Source organism: Microtus pennsylvanicus, chromosome 9 (assembly GCF_037038515.1).
Source record: "Microtus pennsylvanicus isolate mMicPen1 chromosome 9, mMicPen1.hap1, whole genome shotgun sequence".
Classification (NCBI taxonomy): Eukaryota; Metazoa; Chordata; class Mammalia; order Rodentia; family Cricetidae; genus Microtus; species Microtus pennsylvanicus.
Window position 1 is genome coordinate 91,976,210 of NC_134587.1, and position 24,840 is coordinate 92,001,049.

The 24,840-nt window shown below is 36.6% G+C and overlaps 1 protein-coding gene across 1 annotated transcript in view; it reads left to right on the forward strand.

The window, feature by feature from the left end:
* Vegfc (vascular endothelial growth factor C) overlaps positions 1–24,840 on the forward strand; it is a 103,271-nt gene that overhangs the window by 57,298 nt on the left and 21,133 nt on the right. Inside the window, exons 2-3 of the mRNA XM_075986774.1 lie at positions 15,506–15,704; positions 17,578–17,768. Coding sequence (XP_075842889.1) covers positions 15,506–15,704; positions 17,578–17,768 — 390 coding nt within the window. The remainder of the gene's footprint in view (positions 1–15,505; positions 15,705–17,577; positions 17,769–24,840) is intronic.

Genomic DNA, 24,840 nt, shown 5'->3' on the forward strand with positions numbered 1-24,840 from the left:
CAGATTTCATACTGGACATGCTCACTTTTGATCTTGGTTGTCTAGTAGAGGTTGGCAAGATCTGCCAGTTTGTTACCACCCATTACTAGGGTATACCTTCGCCATACTTTTTATGTGGCTCTGAGGATCAGAACTCAGGTCTTCATGCCCTCAAGTCTGCAGAGCAAGTCTTCCTACCACCGAGCCCTTTCCATAGTCCTGCTTGGTAGATTTCCATACTGGTTCTTTTGCAACTATCTTTATCCATACATGCTTTTCATCTTTATTTTCTGTTATGCTAGGGCTGTGCCTCAGTTAAAATGGGGTTAGTTGTCTACGAGTAGTAGCAGTAGTCAGTGGTAGTGATTAGCCAGTGAGAGGCTTGGACCAGGCATAAATGAAAACCCAGTAAGACTTTACGTATCAGCACTGGTGCAGTACAGGTGATACTTCGTCTTCTCTGACTTTCAGTTTCAGGTCTTCAGGAAAGAAATGAAATCAGTGCTTCTTGCATCATATTAAATGCCCCTTATAGAACTTCTTATAACAGTCAGCTGTTCATACTACATTTTAGTTGGTTTAAAAGGAAAATTTTTTTTAAAAAAATCAGATTAAAAAACCATAAAATTTCTGTGTTTGTTATTCTTCCTTTTGCTTAGCCTAGTTGGAAAGTTACAGTACTAACATGGTGAAAAACTTGGCTGAAATACAAATATTCTTTCAATCTTCCCTCTTAGAAGGAAATTGTGTTTATTTTCTCTATTCATGATTGAGATGAAAAAAGGAAACCCTCCTAAATACCATTGTAGAAGCAGTTACCTTTGGAGCAGCTTTAATGAAATTACTTTTAGCTGGTTTTATAAGGCTTTCTGAAAGTTATCAGTGATGCTATTTCTTGATGTGAGAAATGAAAAATGACTGCTTACCTGTACCCCGTTATATTGTTTTCTGGAGGTGCTTAGAAGCAACAAAAGAGGTGTGGCGGGAAGTAAATGAAGCAAAAAAAATGAGTGAGGATGTTTTCATAGTGACGTAGGTGGTATGGAAGACATAAGAGGAGTTAAAATAAAATTTGTGGCTCAGGATATCAAGTTACATCAGATGGACGTCTGTAGTGATAATTTGACATTTACATTGCCCCTTAGTGACAGGAAGGTACCAGGCACATATAATGTTAGGATAATCTAATTCTATGAAATGAAAGAGATCTTTGCCTAGGTTGTTTGCTTAAAATAAACTTAAAGATTGTAAGATGCTAAAATTCTAAAAGCAGTGGTTCCTCAGTCTTTCTAATGCTGTGACCCCCAACCATAAAACTATTACATTGTTAGCGAATAACTGTAATTCTGCTACTTTTATGAATTGTAATGTATTTTTTATTTTTTGGAGATAGACGTTGGTCAAAAGGGTCACGACCCACAGATTGAGAACCACTATTATAAAGTGAAGTTTAGAGGGTTGTATATGCAGTTGAGAAAACCTGAGGCATCAACTGGAGCCAGACCATCCAAGGACACTGAGTTACTTATCCAGCACATCAGCTGGGTAAGTGGCTTCGTTAAGAGAGCATTGATAAGGACTTCTCTGGTTTGTGTAGAAAGCCAGTTGCATGGTTTAGGACAGCAAGTGGATACACCAGTTTTGAGGATGATGCTGTGAGTTGGGCAGAGGTGATGGTTGTGTTGATCAAGAATTTCATGGCAAACAGGGATGGCATTAATAGAATTTAGTAATAAAGCATTTAATACTTGATGATAGATTTCATTGGAATCAGAATGAATTATAACATCTAATTTTCAGGCTCTTGAAGGTACAGATTAGTAAATTCTGTGGATATGGGGGAAAGATTCTGAGGGGGACGTTAGAGACTTCTATGTTAGATGCTAGAAGTGGTGTCTTGAGAACTCTAATGACAAACTTTGGAGCTGAATGTACACATTTCCATCTTCAGACACAGATTATTCGGGGAAAGTCAAGAATAGATTACGTTACTAAGAAGGGGAAGTAAGAGGATGGGAGGCAAAATAGTTTTGAATCTTTAGTGCCAAAATTGGAGAGATTATATATGGGGGAAGTAAGCAAGGGTCACAGATAATAATAGACACTGATGGAGAGAAAATAGCAGAAAAATATGGCCTTGATGAGGAACACACACACATGGCTTTAATAGAAAAACAGCACAGTGACCCATGAGCTAGTTCCAGTGGACTTCTGGGGAAAGGAACCCAGATGGAACGCTGACAGTGGACTGTCAAGGAAGGACAGAGAACAGGAGTCCCTCTAAACCCTTAAGTTCTGAGAGGGAAGAAGGAGGATATGGATTTAAGGAGTGTTTTTATCTGCTTGATATTTTCTTTGTATGCTCGTATTTATTATCTGTTTGCTGGAGTGTGTGCTTGTATGTGTATGTGCGTGTGTGTGTGTGTGTGTGTGTGTGTGTGTGTAGAACTCCCAATAATAAGAACAGTTAAGAGTTGCTTTGATAAGGACAGAAGTGATGCAGACATCTGTGGAATTAATGGCCTCTGAGGAGAATGGATAAGCATTTGATTAGTCTTCTTGAAAGGAAGATTTGGAAATGGGATTTTTGCTGAAGGTCAGACGAAGTGATCAGATGTGATCCAGGAATGGCTGGGAAATGTGAGATTTGATCAAATACCCCAGGAGATCACCTATGAAAGGAGATGAGGTTCTCTCTAAACTCAAGTAGTGGGGAAAAAAACCTGTTAGTTAGATGTCCATCACTGCATCAAATAACTGGGGTAAATAATTTATAACAGAAGAAGGTTGATTTGAAGCTTACAGGTGATTCCAGTCTATCTACAGGTGCTTCTGGGACTGTGCTTAGGCAGCACACCATGTCAGGAGTGTTTAGTGCAGCCAGATTCCAAGTCGTCATGAGCCTGGAGGAAAAGAGGACAAGAAGGGGTCAAGGTCACACAACCTCCTTCTGCTAGCTGCCTGTCCCCAGTAACCCAAGGAACCTCCCATTGAACCCCACCACTTAAATATTCTATTGCCTTCTATGGTTATCCTCCTGGGACCCAATACTATCACATTGTCATTGGGGGTGTGGGGGAGAGTCAACATTCAAACTATGACCTTTTGGTTCTTCAAGGAAATGTTGGTAAGACACAATGATAAGACCAATTGAACAGAGGCTCAACAGCTTGCTAACAGTTCATTGTCATCCTGAGCTAGTTATAGTAGAGATTATTAAAGCTCTTTATACATTCAAGTTGAAAGAATACCACATTCTCAGAACAAAATAAATAGTTTTGTGAACATGGCGTCGGTGCACATGCTCTAGTTTCCCCTCTACTGGAGTTTTCTGTTGGGAAATGTGGGCCCTCCAGAAACATAAAATGCTCCTTTCACATAAATATCCAATAAATATTAATTGTATTAATGAATATATAAAGCAAATATATTGACATGATTTTCTGCTAGATAGATAAGCTGGTTTCTTCCACCCATCTCTCCCTCCTTCTTCCCCTCATCCCTTCCCTACTTCTCTCTTTCCTTCTCCTTCTCCTCCTGACTCCCTCCCTCCTCCCCCTCTTCTTCTCCCTATTTCTTCTCTTGATCACATTCCTCCTCCACGCCCTCCTCTTCTCCCTTCTTCTCCTTATTTCTCAAGTCAAGTGATATCTTAGGAATAGTCCAACAGACAAGAAGAATAAAGAATATTCATTTCAGTTATCTTAAAATCAAATCCAGTTTGGTAAATATACTGGTCATATAGAACTGTACCTAGAAAATCTTAGCAAATATGCAATTTGGACTTTTACCAGCTAAATCAAACGAACTGAGCTCCATAATGCTTTGTTTGTATCTTCGGGTCAGGAAGCTAATAGCAGACAGGAGAGTGCAATGTTTGAAAGTTGCTGCCTCAGTTAAATGGATAGTTTCCTCTAGTGAAACTTTAAACATGAATTCTGCTTATTGGCACAAAGCATTGGAGAATGTAAATATTTAATTCTAAACTTGACCTCCACGGGTCAAGATTTTAAACTAGAAAGAAAATGTGGCCTAGGATCATTCTTAAACTAAAATCTAAGATTGAAAGAATGAATATTGGTTGCAAATTCCATTAACATAATAGTTTTCTTCTCTTATTTAATGAAAACTTAGACTTATCCACTTACATTATCCTACAGAAAGGTAGAAATGTCTGTGTTAAATATCAACTGAGTTTTTAACACCATACTCCCTTGTCTAAATTCTAGTTTGTTAGGACTGGGAAGGTTACAGCAAATATTTATTACTACACGGAATTTGGTTTTAAATTTCCATCTTCTGTTAGGAAGGAATGCCTCATTCCTTACTATTCCTGTACAAATAATAGTATTTGCAATGACACACCTGCCGACAGTCTTGTGAAATTCTAACTGCACAAAGCATGAAATGAGGAAATATGTTGTGGGAAGGCATTGCCGAAAGCAGCCTTGACAGTGAGTAATGGAACAGGCTTAGTGACGTTCTTAAAGTAAGCAGTTAGGGATCTAGGGAATCCTGGCATGATAAGGAAGTGTGTGTGGCTTCCCAGACTAAGTACTTTTCCCAGAGCTCATTAAGTGAACTGACCTCAGGCAAACTTAATGATGAATTAGATATAGTGGTAATAGTTGCTATTCCAGCTTCCTTAAAAATTATATAGCTGCATAATCTAACCACCAACTGCTAAGCCCACTTCTCTATCCCCTCCCTCTCTCCTTCTCTCTTTCTCCCCTCCCCCCACACATTCTAAAAGCAAGATATAACTGTGGACCAAATTAGTGTCATCATATAAGACGATGAGTTAACGGATTTTATTTGTGCATCCATTCATTCACATTTGTGTGTGTGTGTGTGTGTGTGTGTGTGTGTGTGTACGTGCCATGTAAGTGCAGATGCTCTCAGGGATAGAAGAGAGTGTTGGAACCCTTTGAGTTACAGTTACATGCAGTCATTTGCTCTCCTATGTGGAGAACTGGGAATTGAACTGAGGTCCTCTGGGAGGGCATAACTCTCTTGTCACCACTGAGCCATCTCTCCAACGCTAGTAATGAGATTTTTAAGAAGACAATTGAAAATCGATAGTTTGCCTCTCTGAAATAAGTTCTCGCACAGGTTTTAATCATAGAAAGTAATTTAACAACTTATGAGTTGGTGAGAGTACAAAAGAGAAGTTTTATGTTTTTTGATGCAGTACTTCTGGTTAAATAATTCAACTTTGTTTTCCTCAACATTGTTTCATAGCAACAAATTCCTCTCCCTGACACTTTAGTAACTAATCTGGAATCCTTTAGACACAAGCACATAAACTACAGAGAATTTGTCTGGAATTAATTGCTTTTATACAAAACAGGTATGTCTTAAGATTTGCAAGTTCCTCGAAAAGAAGAAATTCGGGAAGCTGCTATTTAGGATTCTTAGTTCTCAAAATAAACATATGTAATTTCTAGCTTACAAAGTGCAACAAAGCAGAGACTTTGTTCCAGTATAACATGCCTAGAACATTCCTTGGCACACTGTAGTCACTCAGTAGAAAGTGGTTACTTCATAATCTTTTCTCTTTTGCCGTTCATTTAAAATACTTTATTAAAGGTAGAGGCTGCGTAGCTAGCATGTCTCAGTCCTCTGTTATTTACAAAGATAATGGTTAAGTATGGGAAATAGAAGTTTCTCAAGGTACATCTCACTATACAGTGTTTGTTTGTGGATATACATAATTAGTTTTGTTGTTATCTATACATTAAAATGTATTAGGACTACATTCCAAATGTCAGCTGAAGAGGCATTGTAATATATATATATATATACATATACATATATATATATATGAATAATATATTTCTTAATGGACAGATCATAGTTCTGCTTCAGTGTTTCAGGGGTATACAAGATGCTTTAGAAGAGAAAACACGTGACCCATTTAGTTTCACACAAATAAGTAAAGCATGGGTTTCAAGATTAGCCATGTAGGGCTAGAAAGGAAAGTGTGGATAGCTTCCAGTGTCACTTGTTATTCCCATTCACTTTAATCCTGGACATTTCTTATGTGGACTTTGCCTGCCTTTGAAGATGTAGACTTTGCATGCCTTTGAAGACAAGCTTTCTTTTTCTGTAAAATGCATTCTGTTCTTCACGTGTTGTTGGCTATGTCCTTTAACACTTCCAGGACTGAGTTTTGACGACTTCTTCCTGGTTTGGTATAATAAACAGAGGTTATCTTTGTTTATTTGAAACAATTATGAAACATATTTTATATATAATACAATTTACCAACCTAAATTTTACAGTTTGATAGGTTTAGAAGATTCAGAGTTATGCAACCATCACAATATATCTGAATTTTCCACCAGTTTGAGTTCTTTGTGGGCAGCAATCCTGTTATTCATTTTTGTAACTCAGTACATACTACACACGGCATCAGGAGGACAGAGGTCTGCATGTTTGTTGAATAAATGAATATATGCATACAAAAATTAGTGACTTAATGAGAATGTCAAGCCTGAAAAACAAAGACAAAAGAAAGAAAGTAAGTAAGGGAAGAAGGAAGAAAGAAAAGTAGAAAGAAAAAAAGAAAGAAGGAAGGAAGGAAAGAAGGGAAGGAAGGAGGAAAGAAGGAAGGAAGGAAGGAAGGAAGGAAGGAAGGAAGGAAGGAAGGAAGGAAGGAAGGAAGGAAGGGGAAAGGAAGGAAAGAAGGAAGGGAAAAACACATTCTGTTTCCATGTAAGCCTTGGTGTGTGTTATGCTTGTTTTGAGAACTAGGCATGCAAATCCTTGAATCCTCTGGGTTGTAGGATACTTAACAATGTCTCAGCTGTTTGCAGCTGACACTTGACTAAATGGGACAGGTGGTGGAATTAAGGAAGCTGTTAAAATTGTGTATCATCCCCACACCTAGATTAAAATGTAGGCATCACGTAACCATTTAAAAAACCACTAAGGATCCAGAGCACCAGCCGGCTTCTCATTCTCAAGACTTTTGAGCTCTGTCTTAATTCTCTTGAGTAGCTGGAATATGTTCTTCTGGTCTGTGTCCTCACAGATAATCATATCCTTTTTCTTCTCCCCACTTTCCATCCTCCTAGGATTAAATGGGCTCTGGTTACAAACAAAGAAGCCCCTTTTGGGGTAATGATGCACCTTAAAACTTCTTCATGAGGTTTCATAACTTTGAGCACATTTCAGCTTTTGTGGAAAGGCTTAAAGTGCCTTGCCACAAAGAGAAATAGTTGTTTCCTGCTCCCCTACATAGAGGGCCATAAGTGAAAAGAATAAAAAATAAATGAATGAATGTTGCTTTATGAATAGAAACATTGGAGAAAGAAAACAATAATTTATATGAAATAGATTGGCATAATAAATTCAGTTCAAGTTCAGCCATGAAACAATCCTAATAAAACATCGTTAATATGGAAAGAAACTTTAAGGAAATTAGGAAACCATAAATAAGTGTCTGCCTACTTACATACCTTATTTCGCAGGATCACATTAAATTTTTAGAGCTGTCTTCATGTTTCAGTTGAGGAAATGAACCCTAAATTAGGTCATGCACACAGTAAATGTGGCGGCTAAGAATAAAAAAATAAGTTTGTCTGTGCTGAAAGCGTGTTATGCACATGTGCTTCCCCAAAATATGATCTGCAAGAAAACCCAGATCTTAGGCAGATACTGCATTAAGCATATGTCTTTAGGTAGGCAATGTGTGCTTTATATTAACATGCACATATGATTGGGGGAAATGAGATTTCACAGAATATAGGTTATAAGAACTTGAGAATGAAGATTGCTTTGAAGTTGAACTTGCTATATCAGAGTGAATACTCTTAAAACAGTGCTTAGATGGTTCCTGTTGTTACCAACACTCTTGGTTATAGTAGTCCTTAGTACGTACCATATATGAAGCACTGGACGTTTCATTAGATCTGTTGATTCATGCACTAGAGAACATGAAGTATATTTTTTTAAACAAATGTAACTGAAATTTGTGATAGAAGAAAAAGAAAGTTTCAATCATTTTGAATATCAGTGCTCTTAAAATGAGGAAATCACATGTACAATCCAAATAGTATACTTAATATCAAGCTTCGTTCTAAAGCTATTGTAGGGACTGGTGATGTATTCTACAGTAGAGTATTTACTTACCCGCACTTGTAAGACCCTGGGCTCAGTCTCTAGTACTTAATTGAACAGTTAGTGTTAGCATAGGGGTAGATAATTAAACAGATACCTGAGAAGGGGATCAGTTTTGCTCTATGCAAAAGTGATGGAGATTTGAATAAATGATGCAGGATAAATTAGATATAAAAAAATAGGATTCTGGCATCTGCTTCACACTATATTGGACAAATAATTCCAGGTTCATAACTGTCCTAAAAATAAAATTTTAGAAAATAATGTAGAAAGACAATTTTCATGATCCTGAATTAAATGTTTTTTTTTAAAAAAAAAATATACCAGTAACATTAACCTTGAAAAAACTCAGATAATGTTAGTATAAAAAACTTCCGTTCACTAGAAATCACTATTGAATGAGTGAAAAGAGTTGCACAGTATATGTCTGTGGTTTACATATCCAAAGGTACACAATAAAAAGAGCTTTTATGCATAATATTTTTATAATTCTCACAAATAACAGTACCAAGGATGGTTAACAGAAATGAATAAAAAGCTTTTAGTAGCTGCCTCTGCAAACAGCCAAACACATAAAACCACCATGAGATATTATTACTTATATATTAAAATGACTGGAAATTTAAAAACAAACAACTAATATTTGTTGGCAAAGACACAGAGCAAGAGAATTTATATACAGCCTTCAGAAGTGTAAATTGATACATTTTTTTGGACTTATCTGGACAGCTAATTACGTGATTAATTCATGAGTCTCAATTTCTTTTCTTATTATGTACCGTCCCCAAGTGCATACTGCATACACACAGACTAGTGAATTGCAGTAGTTTACAGAATGGTTCGATTTCACAAACACAAGGTTGAGAAAAGAAACCCACTACTGTGGACACATACTGCAACAATCTACTGTTGTAAACTCAAAGCAAAGTAAAAGCCATATTAAAGAGCTCAGAATAATGTTAGCTACTTTTAGTGGACTATTATAATTAAAAAGCATGGTAAAAAAAATCTGCTAGGATGTATTTAGTGTGCTCATCTGTTTGGGGTTACCAAAGTTCAGTTTACGAAAGATCCTCAAACTGTGTGATCATGATCTAGTCACTTTCTAATGGAATATGATATGTTTACTAAAAATTTAAAAATCGTACTATTGATATTATAATTAGTAGTAAATAATGTCAGCGCCAGTTGTTTATTTTCATATCAAAGAAATGTTACTAAAATAAATGTTTTAAAACCTATTACATATTTTAATCTCAAGGCAAATTTTTAAATATTCATTTGTGTGTGTGTCTTTAAATGTGATTGCTGACGTGGGTGTGAGGTGCACACACATGTGCTCTTGAGTATAGAGACGGGAATTGACACTGATGTTGAGATGGGGTCTCACTTGAACCCAGAGCTTGCCAATTCCAATATCTATCTCTGAAGAACAAAGATTGCAGCCAGTTGCCATACCCGCTCCCCATTCATGTGAGTCCTGTGGATACAAAATGGTCCTCATGCTTGCTCCATTGCCAGTGCTTACCTACGAAGCCAGCTCTCGAGAAGTTGAGTGCACATTTTTCAAAGATGTAAAGCTCGTTTTTGAAATTATAACCAATAAAATGGAAATAATCAACATATTGTATTTACTTAGGAATACCATATATGAATGAATACATTTTGCTATTTGTTATGAGCCAAGAGAACACTATTAGGAAATAGTTTTTGTAAAAACAGAAGCGTGCTCCTGTCACTGAGTGATACACATTAATCCAAGCAGGTGGTAGTTTTTCAACCTACTAATTCATTTCAAATTCCAAAGAATTTTACAGAATGAAATTTATAAAAAATTTCCCCCTTCTGGAATGTTCTTGAGAGCAATACGTGATGTGTGTACTTTACACCATCACATGAAGTTGAGTTAACCACCTAACGAAGCCCTCTACTGCCCCCTGCAGTGTTTCCTAAAATTAGCAGTGTTAAAACATTACCCTAAGACAATTCTTCTGTAGGACATTGACCTAAAAGTGTGATGATATTCTCGGTCACTGTCCCTTACTACTAGTAGGAACACACTCATTGTTCTGAAAGGGAGAGTTATCTCCAGACCTAGTGAGATGTTTCCAAATGTCTCTAGATGGACAGGAATCAAACCTGCTGTAAATATTTTTTTTTTCGTTTATCTGTTTAATGCTATGTTTGCAGTCATACCTGAGGGGCGAAAAAGAGAAGAATTATTAATTGTTGTAGAAAGTAGAATCAATGGGAATTTGATTCTAGCAAAAAGTCTTACCAGTAGTGATCTGTGTCTTGTGTCTTTCACGTGTCTTGTTTTCCACTGTGTTGATTGCAGAGCTGACAGGGGAAGCAGAAGGTTGCCTTGGAAATAACATAATTTAAAATGAATAAAGCATTCTTTATTATATCACTTAAACTCCATTAGGAAAATAATCCACTATTTTAATTTTGATATCTATATGCAATAAACTAAAATGTAGCCTGTTTAAAAATAATAGGTGTTAAAAGCATCTCTTCTTTATGAGAGAAATATTTACAACACTTACAATGCAACATTTCAGATAAAACTTAGAAATTTAAACCTCCCAGAGGAAGCTTTGAACACTAAACTAAAATTGAAATAACCTTTTCCATCTTTGGGCTTTTGTGGTTTCAGACTTGTGTAGACCTGGTTGTCAGGTGGCCTGAGGTGAAATAAGCCCAACTCTTCCCTTTCTTTAGGACATTAGGTGAAAGGACTTCATAAGACTTTGGAAAAATATTTACAAAATTTCTTTCATTAGGGTGATGTTTGAGTTTTCTTTTATAGTTATGGATTATAGGAGAGAAAGATTTAAAAGGTGATTTTTAAAATTCCATGTTGAATCTCACTTTTCTGTGGTGTGTGTGTTTTAAATAATTAGGATGTGATTTTAAATTTTTAGACATTCGCCCAAGAGAAAATTCCATGTGTTATGAAAATGCCATTGTTAAGTAGTACAAAATAGCAAAAATAAAACACATTTTTGTTTTATATTTATTTTTTGCTATCTTAATGGATGAGTAAATTCAATACTCATTTAATTTAATAATTTAATTTGAACCTATTTAAAAGAAAGCAATGCAAGCAATTGTGTAAGTTACTGACTTTGATTACTGTGGTAGGTGACATCTACTAATAATCTGATTTCTTAAGACAGAGAAATGATGTGTATAACAAATAATATGAAAACTGTTTTCTAATCTGTAGTTTAGTCAAACTCTATTCTTATTGAACTGATACCTTGACCTAGAATTATAAGATGCAATCTGCTATCTTATAAATTGTGTAAGATAATACAAATTACTACTTATGATACACCATTAAAGACAATACATGGCTAACTTAAAATGCAAACATTTAGTATTTAAGCTTATGTATTGCTGTCATCTTCTTTACCCACTTCTAAAATACAAATATATTGGGTAAGCAACCATATTTAAATATGAACCTTTGGGCTCTCATAAAAATAGAACAGAATGATAAACCACTATCACTTATTATTATCACTTGGTAACTGTTTAAATTTAAGGGAAAAAGCTTTAATAATTGCAATATATGGATTTACCTGAGTTTCAACCCCATCTAGTTTTTAATAAAGATCCAGTTTATGCATGCATGCTATATACTCGATAGCAGTTTGAACAAATGCTTGGCATTTGTTTACAGACTGTTAAAAAAAAATTTTTAGTCATAGCAAGTTCAGCATGTTTTTCACAGTTACTATTTATTATAATCCCCTGGGCTTTTTCAAGTTGAAATGCCTACATGCAATCATGTCTTCTCCCTGCCAGTCACCTGAGCAAACTGTAATCAAGCCAAGGCGCCTGAAGGAACACTAGTGAGTGACAAAGTTGTCGGTCACACATGGGAGCCCACTTTCTCAGCTTCTCTTACGGCTTCTTCATGACAGAGAAGAAACCCAGAGTGCAGGGGAAAGGCTCTTTCTCATGTGATTCCAAGGAGTATAGATCGGCATTGTTGTCCAACTAACGTTGACACCGAAACGATTGCTTCTCCTGTTCTCTGCTCATCAAGTCGCTACCTTATCTCTGACATTTGTTCCACCTTTACGTGCTTCCCTCAATGTCTTTGAGGTTGTTCTTTGCTAATAGAGAGATGCTAACAGTTATGCAAGGACTACTGCTAATGTCTCCTAGGTGATCTACCCACATTGACATGCAAAATTACATTCAGTTTACTTCAAGTTATGTATATGTTTTTAAGATACTGTCACTTTTAAACTGTGTGGGATTTCTGGAAAACAAAAACCACACATATTCAAGCAAATAACCTAAGTGTTCTAGACAACATTAGTGAAATAAATATTCAAGGGTATGTTAAAACTAACCTGACTCTCATGTAATTAACTCTTCCCTTTGAAGGGTTTTTGCGTGTCGCTTGCTCAGTTGAGAATTCATTCTAGGTTGGTGAGGCCTCTTCACATCTTCAAAAATAGTTTACAAATTGAATGTTCCACAATCAGATGGTCAAATATAATCTTAAGTCTTCTGGACACTCTATCACTATTCCTTGAAATACTAACAGAGCACCTGCCACTTCATAGCCAACAGTGCTCAGTTACTAGCTTGCTAGTCCCTTATTATAAAAACACAGGGGTCATATAAGAAATTCCACATCACACCTGTGTTCACAGCAGCGTAAAAGCTTCACTTTAACTAAAGACGAGCAAATGACAGTTCCTCTGCTGTCTGTGGCAGTTACATTATGCTTTTAAGTGGTTTCTTTGAACCATCATAAAACCTCCATGAATAGGCATGATTGTCATTTCACAAAGTAAGATAACGCTCAAAGAGTTGAAGTTTAATATTAGGCAACATAATAGGATCTTTCAATCCAAGATGGAGATCGTCTGGGTCTTTCGATGATAAGGGCTGTCATTCATACAAATGTATTACAGTAATGAACATCTGGTGGGTAAAGGGACTGGATAGCTCAACCTGTAATCCACTTTCATTCCATTTGTTTGTAATAACCTCTGCCCCTTTCAGTGATTCTTACAATTTAAATACTATAGCAAAGGCACATTCTATGAAATTATAAGAGCTATTCTGAGAACCTACAATGTACTTATAGATGATAGTTTTATCTGATTATTAAGAGTTATGTCTGTACATTACTAAAACTCATTGCTCTTAGGGATGACAGGGGAGGGAGACTTGATTGGGGGAGGGGGAAGGAAATGGGAGGCGGTGGCGGGGAGGAGGCAGAACTCTTTAATAAATGAATAAATAACAAAATTCACCCTATAATTTGTAGAACATAACTAGGCTTGCTGTGTCTCTTTAACTCAAGACAGTATACATTTATCCAATATGTATATTTTTTCAAGAAGTATATATATTATCATTATGTGTGTTAATGTACATATTGTGTACCTTTTCCATGTTTAAATCGTACAGCTCTGTCATCATTTTGTAATGTGATTATATTACATTCTGTAATTTCTGTTGTTTATTGCAACTTGTTTGATCAATTCTTTATTTTCTATATAACACTTTTTCACATTCATATATGGACAGATTTACAATGAGTTTGCATGTGTACTTTGGCAGAACAGATACATATGGAAAAGGTGATTTCACAGTAAATCTACTGTCTTCGTGGAGCTTGTGTAAAGTCCCATCAGCTTGTAATGCAGTATTTCCTTGACTAACACAAATATATGCTCCTACTGGTACTCAAAAGAATTTTTTTCCTTTCTTATTGTTATCATCCAATATATATACTTATTGTCCATCTAATATTCTGTACATGTCTCCCATGGATGGTAGAAGTATCCTGATGGTGCTCTTCTTGGTTCAGTTAACACATGACCTATTCTGCATTTTTCTGTGATTTGATAAGGTCAGAAGTTGGCTGTAGTCTTTGCAGAGTTGTAAGGGAAGGCTCTAGCAACCTTCCTGTCACAATCAGTCCCCCCTGTTACTCATTTTCTAGAGGCTAACAATTAAATACTAACAGAAGCATTATGAAATTTTATTGCACTTGGCAGTTTTCAAAAATATATCTGATTACTGTTTTATTCTCTAGCCTTACTAGGATTGATTGGCAAAAAAAAAATATATATATATATATATATATATATGCATTATGTCTTGACACGCATGCTCATGGTATTTTGATATGCTCAGAATGTCATATACACAGATGTCATCTCATAGAATGAGCTTCCTTCAGTCACTTTACCTACATAACTGTTGTCTCCCTCAGTAAACATTTTATATCTCCAAACTTTTGATTCCTGAGTTTTGTGTCATATCTGAGGTTTTCCTCAAGCAAATATACCATGTATATAAACTGGGAAGTAATGAAATTGTGTCACTTAGTGATGCTAAGATTTCCTCTAAAGTTCAACTTCATGTATTTATGTCATGCTACCATAACCGGTCCAGCCTTTTCCCTTTTTCTTAGTGCTGAGAATCAAGCCGAGAGCTTTGACAGCCTTCAATCCAACTTTTAAAGTCTGTTATGTAATTATGTTTCAATTAAAATTAATATGTACATATTTTAAAGACTACATGTTTAAAGACTGTATAGATGCTGGTGTATAACTTTAGAAGAAAGTTATCTCATTTTGTTTATATATGGTAGATGGGCAATATATATGTGGTAATTATTTATTTTACTTTATTTTTTAAATTTTATTTTACATTCCATTCACAGTTCTCTCCCTTACTCTATCTTTCCCCCCACCTCTACCCCTGTCCATCCCCCATCCACTCCTCCTAAGGGGTAAGGACTTTTATGAAGTCAACAAAGTCTGGCACATTAAGTTGAGGCAGGACCAACACCCTCCTCACTGCATTAAGGCTGAGCCTGGCATCCCACCATAGGTAATGGGCACCAATAAGCTAGCTCATGCACCAGGGATGAATCCTGGTTCTATTACCAGGTACCTCACATATAGTCCAAACTTTACCACTATTTCCCATATAAGAAGGGGTGAGTTCGGTCCCATGGGGGCTCCACCACTGTCTGTCTAGTGTTCATAAGTTTCCACGAGCTTTATGTATAGATTTCTCCATCATGATCTTCAAGACCGTGAATAAGTTTGTAAGCCAACACATTTGTCAATATGCAAAAGAGCTGTTATACAACAAAAAAATTAAAATCATTTTAAAAATCATATGCACAATATTTGTCTTAAAACCAAATACAGTTTAATTGTGCTTATTCAGAGAACAAAATATTAATATGAACTCTGTTTTACCATAAAAATTTAAACAAGTCAAGATTTGTTGATAAGATGTTTATTAGCAGATTCTGTGTCTGTCATATTAAGACAGAAGTGTTTTGAATTTGTCTTCCTAAACTTTCAGCCTGGTGAAGTCTTGATTGTGTGCTTTTCCTTGACAGGCTTTCGCAGGCAAAGACCTGGAGGAGCAGCTTCGGGCAGTATCCAGTGTAGATGAGCTCATGTCGGTCCTGTACCCAGACTACTGGAAAATGTACAAATGCCAGCTGAGGAAAGGCGGCTGGCAGCCTACCCTCAACACAAGAACAGGGGACACTGTCAAATTTGCTGCTGCACACTATAACACAGAGATCCTGAAAAGTAAGTACGGGCAGCAAAGTGCAAGAAGAGCTTTGTGCGTTCATCAGTGATGATGATGGTGTGGGCCTTTGCTTCCAGCTCAATATACTTTAAGCCCCCCCCCCAAAAAAAATAAAGAAAATAGAAATTAGTGGTGTTACTTTGAATAAAACACTTTGGCAATCCTTTTTACGTAGTTAGATGATTTCTTGAAATTCACAGCTAGAAGACATATACATATCAACAAATATTTATTTTGGGAATTGAGACAATATTTCACTGCAAACATTTGAAAATACTTAAATTTTCTATTCTGTTTTAATTTGTTTTAGTAACTTAGGTTAGTTTAAATGTTTGTATATCAAGAAAACTTGTATATTAGGAAAAAGCAGTGCATGCATTTCCTTTTGGGGGGGATATGCTTAATTTAACTTTTCTGCTAGAACATTAGAATGTTTATCCATTGTGCATAAGGTACAAAACACTCTGGGCACTATTTTCACAGACAGGCAGGCAGGCAGACAGACAGACACACACACACACACACACACACACACGCACATACATGCACACACACGAACACTTAAAAACAGTGAAAGGGAAGTAGTTACTAATCCACATCACCTTCCGAAAGCTACATGTTCTCTTATCATCTCAGAAATAACTGACTCAGAGTTTCCCTTTATGAAGTAGATGAATATCTACCATAATATCTTACAAAATTATGATGTTGTATAAAATGACATAATAGGAGTTGGCAGACCAATTAAGAAAAAGCTTTCTTTAGTTTTAAATATTACTCTGTTTTAACATTTGGTATTGGGGTCAGGGAGATAACTCAGGGAGTAAGAAAGTTGGCTTTACAAGCATGAAGACCTGAATTTCAATGCCCAGCACTTATGTAAAAGTCTGCATAGTCAGGAGTGCCTAAAACCTCAGCATTGCAGAGAACAGACAATGGGAAGTCCTGTGAAATAAGAGGCCAGCCAGCCAAGCCTAAACAGAGTTTCTGGTTCACTGAGGAAACCTATCTCAAGATAATAAGGTAGAGAATGGAAGAGGTCTCAGCATCTCCCTCTAGCCTGTGAATGGCATGCACCCCACCACACACATACAAATTGATACTGCAAAGTATGTTTAAAGCAACACCAAACAAATTAACGGGAATCATGGTGGGATAACCCATAATTTATTATTCTTGAAAATGTTTAGAGGAAATATGGAAGAAATAAACTACAACACTCAGAAACGGCATCATTTTTAATATAATACAGAGTCAATAATGTCACAGGTCAGCCAACATCTTATTGGAAGCAGAGGTCCAAAAGAAAGCATGAAGGGGATAAGAACTTTGATTTTCCTGAGAAGAGTCAGTTTAGGTTACACGTCTTAATAGGTAGAAAATAACTTTGCCTTGCACATTGCTGCTGTCATGACATTGTTCATAATTGCTGGAAAGCTTGTCTGAAAATGAGCTTTGAATAGACACCAAAGCTCAGTTTAAGGAGAAAAACAGGAACATGTTGTTTACATTTGCTTCATGACCACAGAAGTTGCACATGCCAGGCAAAGAGCGTGGCGTAGTTTCTGCACAACTTGTAAGCCTCCATATATTAAATTTCCCTTTTTTTAAGCAAGGAGAACCAAACATATGTGTTATGATAGTGGTGTAATTTTTTAAATCCTTAATTTAAATGTATTTTTGTACATCCCTGAAGAAATCATTTTAAAAGGAAACTTCCCGAGCTATTCTGCTAAATCTTGTCTTACGTTCCGATTCCTACACAAAATATTAAAATCTGAAGTCAAATATGAGTAAGTTCCTAATGCTGTAGGCTTTGTTTCTCCCTTGGTGGCTTCTGTGTAACTTATGGACTTCCCTATGACTCGACAGGTATTGATAATGAGTGGAGAAAGACTCAATGCATGCCACGTGAGGTGTGTGTAGATGTGGGGAAGGAGTTTGGAGCAGCCACAAACACCTTCTTTAAACCTCCATGTGTGTCCGTCTACAGATGTGGGGGCTGCTGCAACAGCGAGGGGCTGCAATGCATGAACACCAGCACAGGTTACCTCAGCAAGACGGTAGGTATTTCACACCTCAGTTCTCCTTTAGAGCCCTCTAAGTAATCAGGGGAATAGGAGCATATACCTCTGAGCCCATTACAGTGACTTACTTCCTGTAGAATGGTTCTTACGTTTTATTTGGAAAAATGAAGTAAATGTATCGATCAGCTTGTGGTTTTGGTGCTACAGTTTCACAAGGAAAGAAATTCATGCATTATAAACTCTGCTCATATAGTAAAGTCTTGTCAAGAAAACAATATGCATGACAGTACAATCATATGCATATATGCTGCATATAGGACGTGTATGTCTACCTGCATTGTGTATACACTTATTTAAACCCGCGTTTGTGGTGAACTTAATAATACCCATCATCGGACACCAGAAGGATAATTCAGCTGTTACACTTAATTTGGAAGTACAATTTCTGAGTTTAGTCTCCAGTACCAGTGATAGGGGTTTATAATGCCTGTGCTAACGAGGGAGAAATAGGCTCAATAGCCAGCCAGGCTAACCAGTAAGTCCCAGGTCTCTGTGAGAGACACTGTCTCTAGTAACACAGTAGGTGGCTTCAGAGGTATTATACCTGAGGTTGACCTCTGGCTGTCATATGTACACACACTTGCACACACACATATACACACACAACCTGGACAGAGAGAGAGAGAGAGAGAGAGAGAGAGAGAGAGAGAGAGAGAGAGAGAGAGAGAGAGAGAGAGAGTAACCATTTTCATTTACTGACCAAGCACTTTAAAATATTTAAAGCCTCTGGCTTTAGAAATGTAGCAAAAATATACTCTCAAAATACAAAGTTAAATAATCACTTTCAGTGGTACAATCAAAAATTTAAACTGGGATTTGATTTGCTTGATGTAAAATTGTATCAAATTGATGGTTTAATTGAATACACACTTTAGCTGATCAACAGTATCAGCTATTTTAGTATAATCTCATTGATGGTAGGAAGTAAGACTACTCCCTCAATTATTACTGGTCTTTCCAGTTAAAAACCACTCTTTAACTAAAAGTTATATGTGAAATCACTAGAACAGAGGGGACTAGGTGATCCTTAAGAATTGAAGAGAGTCTAGAACATTGGTCATACAAAATGGTCAGAAGATATTATAGTAGGAGATTCTAAAGGGTAAATTACAGGGTAGTCACGAATATGATAATCTAATTCTAAAACCAGTGGGGTTCAGTGAACGACCTTGAAGTTGGAGAATGACAACATTAGACACATGCTTTTTATAAAAACATGCTGGGTAACCATGGGATAGATGCGGAAGAGAAGGAACTAAAGTATGGACAACAGAAAGGAAACCATCACACTAACTGGGAAGAGCAGCGAAGGCATCTTGATGCACAATGACAGTGGAATCATGGCAATTTAAGATAGTTGGGAACCAGTTAACATTTGTCTGAAGACCCCTCTTATCCAGCTGCACACTCATGGTCTCCCATCTATTGTGTTTGCTTTTCACAGTGATTCATTCCAAATCTCTCCTGATTTCCATAATCCATACTTAAAGCTGTGACTCAGCTTCCTCCTAGAAAGTCAGTCAGTATGCCTATGACTTCCTGAGAAGCAACTAAGCAAATCTCATTCTCCCCCATTTCCCTGTTTTTATTGTCATATTGTCATCAGTTTGGTCAAGCCAAGTATTCTTTTAACGAAAAGTTTAATCAACAGTTCCACTAATAAACTTAACTTCCAAGTATCTCCGGACCCCCGATTATGTCTTCACTCTGGTGTAGCCCACATTTATCTCTCACTAGGACCATAAAACATGGATCTAATAGCTGCTGTCCCACATCCATGATTAGTTCCTTCCAACATACTTGCAACATTATGTAGTGACATAAACTCTTCTCAGTAGCCCTGTATTGTTGAGTCCGGGCCAGCATCTTTCCAGTGTACTGATTGGCTTGTGTTTGACTATTGGAATACCCAGAAAAGCATGTCTTCTCACCTACAAAGACTGCAAGCTGACTGCTTTTATCGTTCCCTTCATTAAGACGTGATTTGCCAGGCCCACCGTAATCCCTCACTCTCGGCTCCTGTCTCTCTTTGCTTCTGCCCTCAAGAGCTGCTCTTCACTGCTACTCGTATTCCTCTGACCCAGGTCACATGGCTGCTCACCTGTCAGTCATTTTAGTGTTGTGTACCGTGTCAGAAATGTCTCCATACATGTTCTTCCCCAAGTCTCCATTTATCCCGCGAGGCTCTGCTCGCCCTTAGAGTCACTCACAGAAGCTGTTTCCACATTTCCCGGACGTGGCGCTGTGTTATTCCATAGCTTCTTTCGTTACTTGTCATTTTCCATCATCACATCCTCTGTCGTATTTGCCATGTGTTTACTTCTTATTTTTTATTCTTTTCCCTTAATTCCAAGAAAACAAAACCGGTGTGCTTATTAACCTAGAGAATGCAGTGCAGTCTTTGACACATGCTAAACACTTGCCTGAGTAGAATGAATACTTGAGCGAAAAGATGTTACTTCCAGGTCGGAGGTCGAGTTTGCGGTGTGCTGGTTTCAGGAATTTGAAAGCACTAAAAGGTGCAGATAATTAGAATCATGTTGCACCTAGAATTCTATCTAGTGAAGTGACTGGGTCTGTTGCTTTTGATTTGTGAGAAAGCACCATGCTGCTAATTTTTATTTGAAGTGAAGCCTAGTGTGCTTTTTAATAGCAACTTTATTTTTCAGAATAGAAAAACAAATACCAATGTAAAATCCGAATCCATTATTTGTCTCAGCCATGACTTCTTATTTTGTAAAACCATGCTTTCCTTAGACTAAAACAATGAATATGACATAAATTCACATGAATAAGTAGCATCCCATTGTGTTTTACAGGAAGTTGCGACATATACATCCTGTCCAAGTAAGATTTTGTATATGGCCAAGATGATTAGTATCTGAGACCGGAGAGATAGCTCAGAGGTTAAGAGTGCTGATCTTATGCATACAGGACCAGAGTTTAATTCCCAACGCGAAGACCTGGTTGTTCACAAAGACCTATAACCAGCTTCAGGGGATCCAACTTCTCTAATATACATGCCTCACCAGACACACACACATACACATAATTAAAACTAACCTAGTAAAATAAAAATATTTATAATGTCATTAAAAAGTAGTTCAAGTATTACGAATGAGAACTGCACAGGTTTATGGAAGTGCATTCAACGAGCCATCCCAAGTAGCTAGAGCATAAAACTCCCAAGGGCAGGATGGAATGCTCAGATGTATTTTGCTTTTTAATACACTTTGCTAAATCTTCTACTTAAAAAAATTTCTCCTAAAACAATCTAACCAATTTACACATAAGCATGTGTAAAGATTTCTCTTCAAAGAAAAGAACTAGACGTTTACTGCTAAATTTCTTTAACATAAAAGAAAAAAACCACAAATAAACAAAATACCCAAGTTTTTGTTTTGTTTTATTAAAGTTTCAGACACATATTTGAGCAGTCCAAGTCACCTATGTGAGTCAAATGGACTTTAAGACCACCGGGGCTTCCGGTGTTGTGCTCTGATTGTTGATTTTTTTATAATGGAGAAAGAGAAATATTTGTATAGGTCTCTGTGAAGGGCAGGTTATCAGAATGCATGAGGAAGACGGTTTCTAGTTGTAAAGTAAAACCACATGGGCTGAGCATTCCAACCTGAAGTAATCAATACCAACTGCTTCAGAGGCTTCCCTGTTAAACACCTAGGGACATACAGATTGGATGCCATCTTAAACTCCTGCAGAAACATTCTCTAAGTGTATTTTCTTCTGTGAAGTTGTATATTTAGACGATAAAACCAAAAGCTAAAGCGATTTGTGCCGGAAGTAAAAGTTATTTGGAGATGAAAGTAGAGACAGAAGGAAGGTGGGTGCTTTGAAGCCACATGCTTGTTGTGAGAAGCTCCTGAATGTTAGCTGGGCAGTGGTGGTGCATACCTTTAATCCCAGGAGGCAAAGGCAGGCAGATTTTTGTGAGTTCAAGGCCAGTCTGGTCTACAAGAGCTAGTTCCAGGACAGACTCCAAAGCTAGAGAGTAAACCCTGTTTTGAAAAACCAAAAAAAAAAAAAAACAACAAATTCCTGAATGTTCCCATTTGCCCAAAATGTCATCTCACTGACATTGGTGCTCAAGAAACTGGACCCTTTTTGTATATGTGATAGTATTAGGCCAGAGCTACCTGCCTGGCCAACAGGAGCTAATTTTGAGCATTATTTAAAATACTGTATTTCCATCTCAAAAATTCTCAATTTATGTTTAGAATTTTTATAGAAATCATATAAGGTCACGCCTTTAATCCCAGCACTCGGGAGGCAGAGGCAGATGGATCTCTGTGGGTTCGAGGCCAGCCTGGTCTACTAAAGTTAGTTGCAGGACAACTAGGACTGCTACACGGAGAAACCCTGTCTTGAAAAATCAAATTAAAAAACAGGAAAGAAATCATATAAGCATAGGTGATGACAAAATTATTCCTTTATAGGTTATATTTAAAGAAAGGTATCATAATTTCTTTGTAGCATTACATTTCTGCCTTAGTATAAAATTGAACTTTATAATAAAAATGGGCACTATTGTTTTGTACTGTAGTTAGAAATATTTCTTCCAGAACGCTGCAGTAGTGTGAAAGATTAATTTATTTAACTCATGTATATTTGTGTATAACTAGAATATTATTTGTCTGTACCTTAACATGTTAGTATTTGGCAAGTACAGTTGTTAGAAAACAGGTTTTATCTTGATGGGGAGAAAGGGCTCTCGGCCAGGAATAGTTATCAGGAAGTTTTGTAATAATCCTATTTTCCTGCAGAGAGTAATAAAGACGTCTGTGAAAAAGATACTACTTTGGTCAAATAATGATCTTGCTTTGTTAAAATTTTATCACATACTCTGAAAACTCCTTATGTGAGGTTTATATGTAACCCAGGGTGTGCATCTCATACATGACAGTACGTTGAGAAACTCTGCCTTCTCTCTGCTTTTCCTTCCAGAAACATCTAAGTTCCGCAGTCTTTGAATGGCTGTGTGTGCCGCTGGAACACTAAGCTTAACCACTAAGCTCAGCTTTGAACTTTCATCTCTTCCCATTTTTAGGAATTAAATGTTTTGTAATTTTAAGTCAGATTTTACTATTGCTATTACAGCCTCCAGCCACACAGTCTGTCATGTTTATGTTGAGTGTGTGAAAAGTTAGGATAGTTAGAGGAAAAGCGAATTATATTTTAGATATGAAGATGGTTGAAAAGTCTCAATTTGTGATTATATTTCTGTCCAAAAATATTCCTGTTGAGTTTAGTAATGTACTGTAGCCCAGTTTATTCCAGCAACGACGTTCTGCACTTTTTCTTGGCCAGCCTGTACTGTATGGAGATGGGAAGTGCTCATCTGCAGCAGTTGCTGTGCCGGGTAAACACTACTGTTCCAAAGTGTGCTTTACTTGAAGTCCTTTCTTGTTGGTAAGAGTTGGCCATTACAGATTCTCATTAAAGAATGCCAGTAGATAAGAACAGGGAACCTAACGTCAGAAATATTTCCCATTTCTCTTTACTTAGCACGTATTGGCAGAATATAAAATCAGATGTTTTTCCATTTTCAGACATTAAGGAAAGCCTTCTTAATATGTATGCCTTTTAAAATCGATCCCAAAGCCAAACCAAACATGTAAAAGTATATAAAAATATTTTCATAAAATTACTTTTATCACTTAAATATTAAATCAAATATAAATTAATATTATGTGTTGTTCTGGAAGTACTTTCTTTGTAGCATAAAACTGTTTTGTTGATTTATATTATACTGTAATTCATTACATTTTTAAGTAGATCGTGCTATCTTTCAGTGCCTACTAAATAGACACACTAGACAGGGACTATTGTTTAATTCTGCACACCGTGCCTGAATTTTTTACTTTGGACTTAAGTGAGTAAACAATGCTACTAGGTACAGATTAAAATGCAAATTCACGTGACAGCAGTGTGAGAACGCCGTTAAAGCATGATAGAATCCGTTTACTGTTTCAAACATCAATATTTCTATATAGGTGATGACTCTGCTGACAGATGATTGTAGTTAACTGTTCAGATTTCACATGGACAGAGAAACTTCACATGGAGTTTACACTGCAGCTTCTTGTTTACTAAGAGCATTTATTGGAAACTATGTGGTACCTTAAGAATTCTCCCATGGTATCTGTCAATGCACACACATGTGCTGCCATTAACTCTTAGTGATAATACTGTTAACCGTGAGCATCGTGTTGATGACTATCATCTGGGAATTCCACTTAGGATCTTTCCTGTTTAGAGAGACACTCGATCAATAATTATTGATGATCGGAATAAGGAAATGAATTTAAACAGAAATAAAGAAAAATAAACATCAGAATCCTTTCAACAGTTTCACATTAATCTCTTATTATGGTTTTTAAAAAGAGGAGCAGGGAGAAGACAGAATCCAAACTCATCACTACTCATCATTATTATCACCATAATTTTTATACATAACGGTATGGATGCTTAGGATTAAAATCACCGTTCCTAAGCTCTACTTGCACATGCCAATTCCAAGACTCTACCCAATGTCTGGTATTCCTTAAGACCTCAAGCTCTTGGTTGTTGTTTTATGCTAGGGATTGACTAAAGACAAAAGCAACCAACTATTTGAAGAGTGTGTATATTTAATTAGTCAGTGGCACATGCATCTTAAAAATGTATGTGTAGTGATTATCTACTTGTTTTTTAAAGTATATACTTTGAAAACATATGATCTGATTAAGAAAAGAGGCCTATGTGTTCGTTTTAAGTAATACTGAGTTTATCAATTATAGAAAAAAATCACAAATTAACATGCAAATAAGCAAGTTTACAATAATTTAAAATGTAAGACAGATTCCCATCGACATACACATACAGGGCAATAGAGAAGGAAATTGGAAACTTGAGAAGCCTCTTGAATATCCAGCAAAAGTTGGCATAGTTACAGTTAGTTTTAGTACACTCACATAATTGGCAATGTTTTTGAGGTTGATAGATGGATAAAACTTAAGTATTAAGAATCCTTCTACTTGGCATGTTAGTC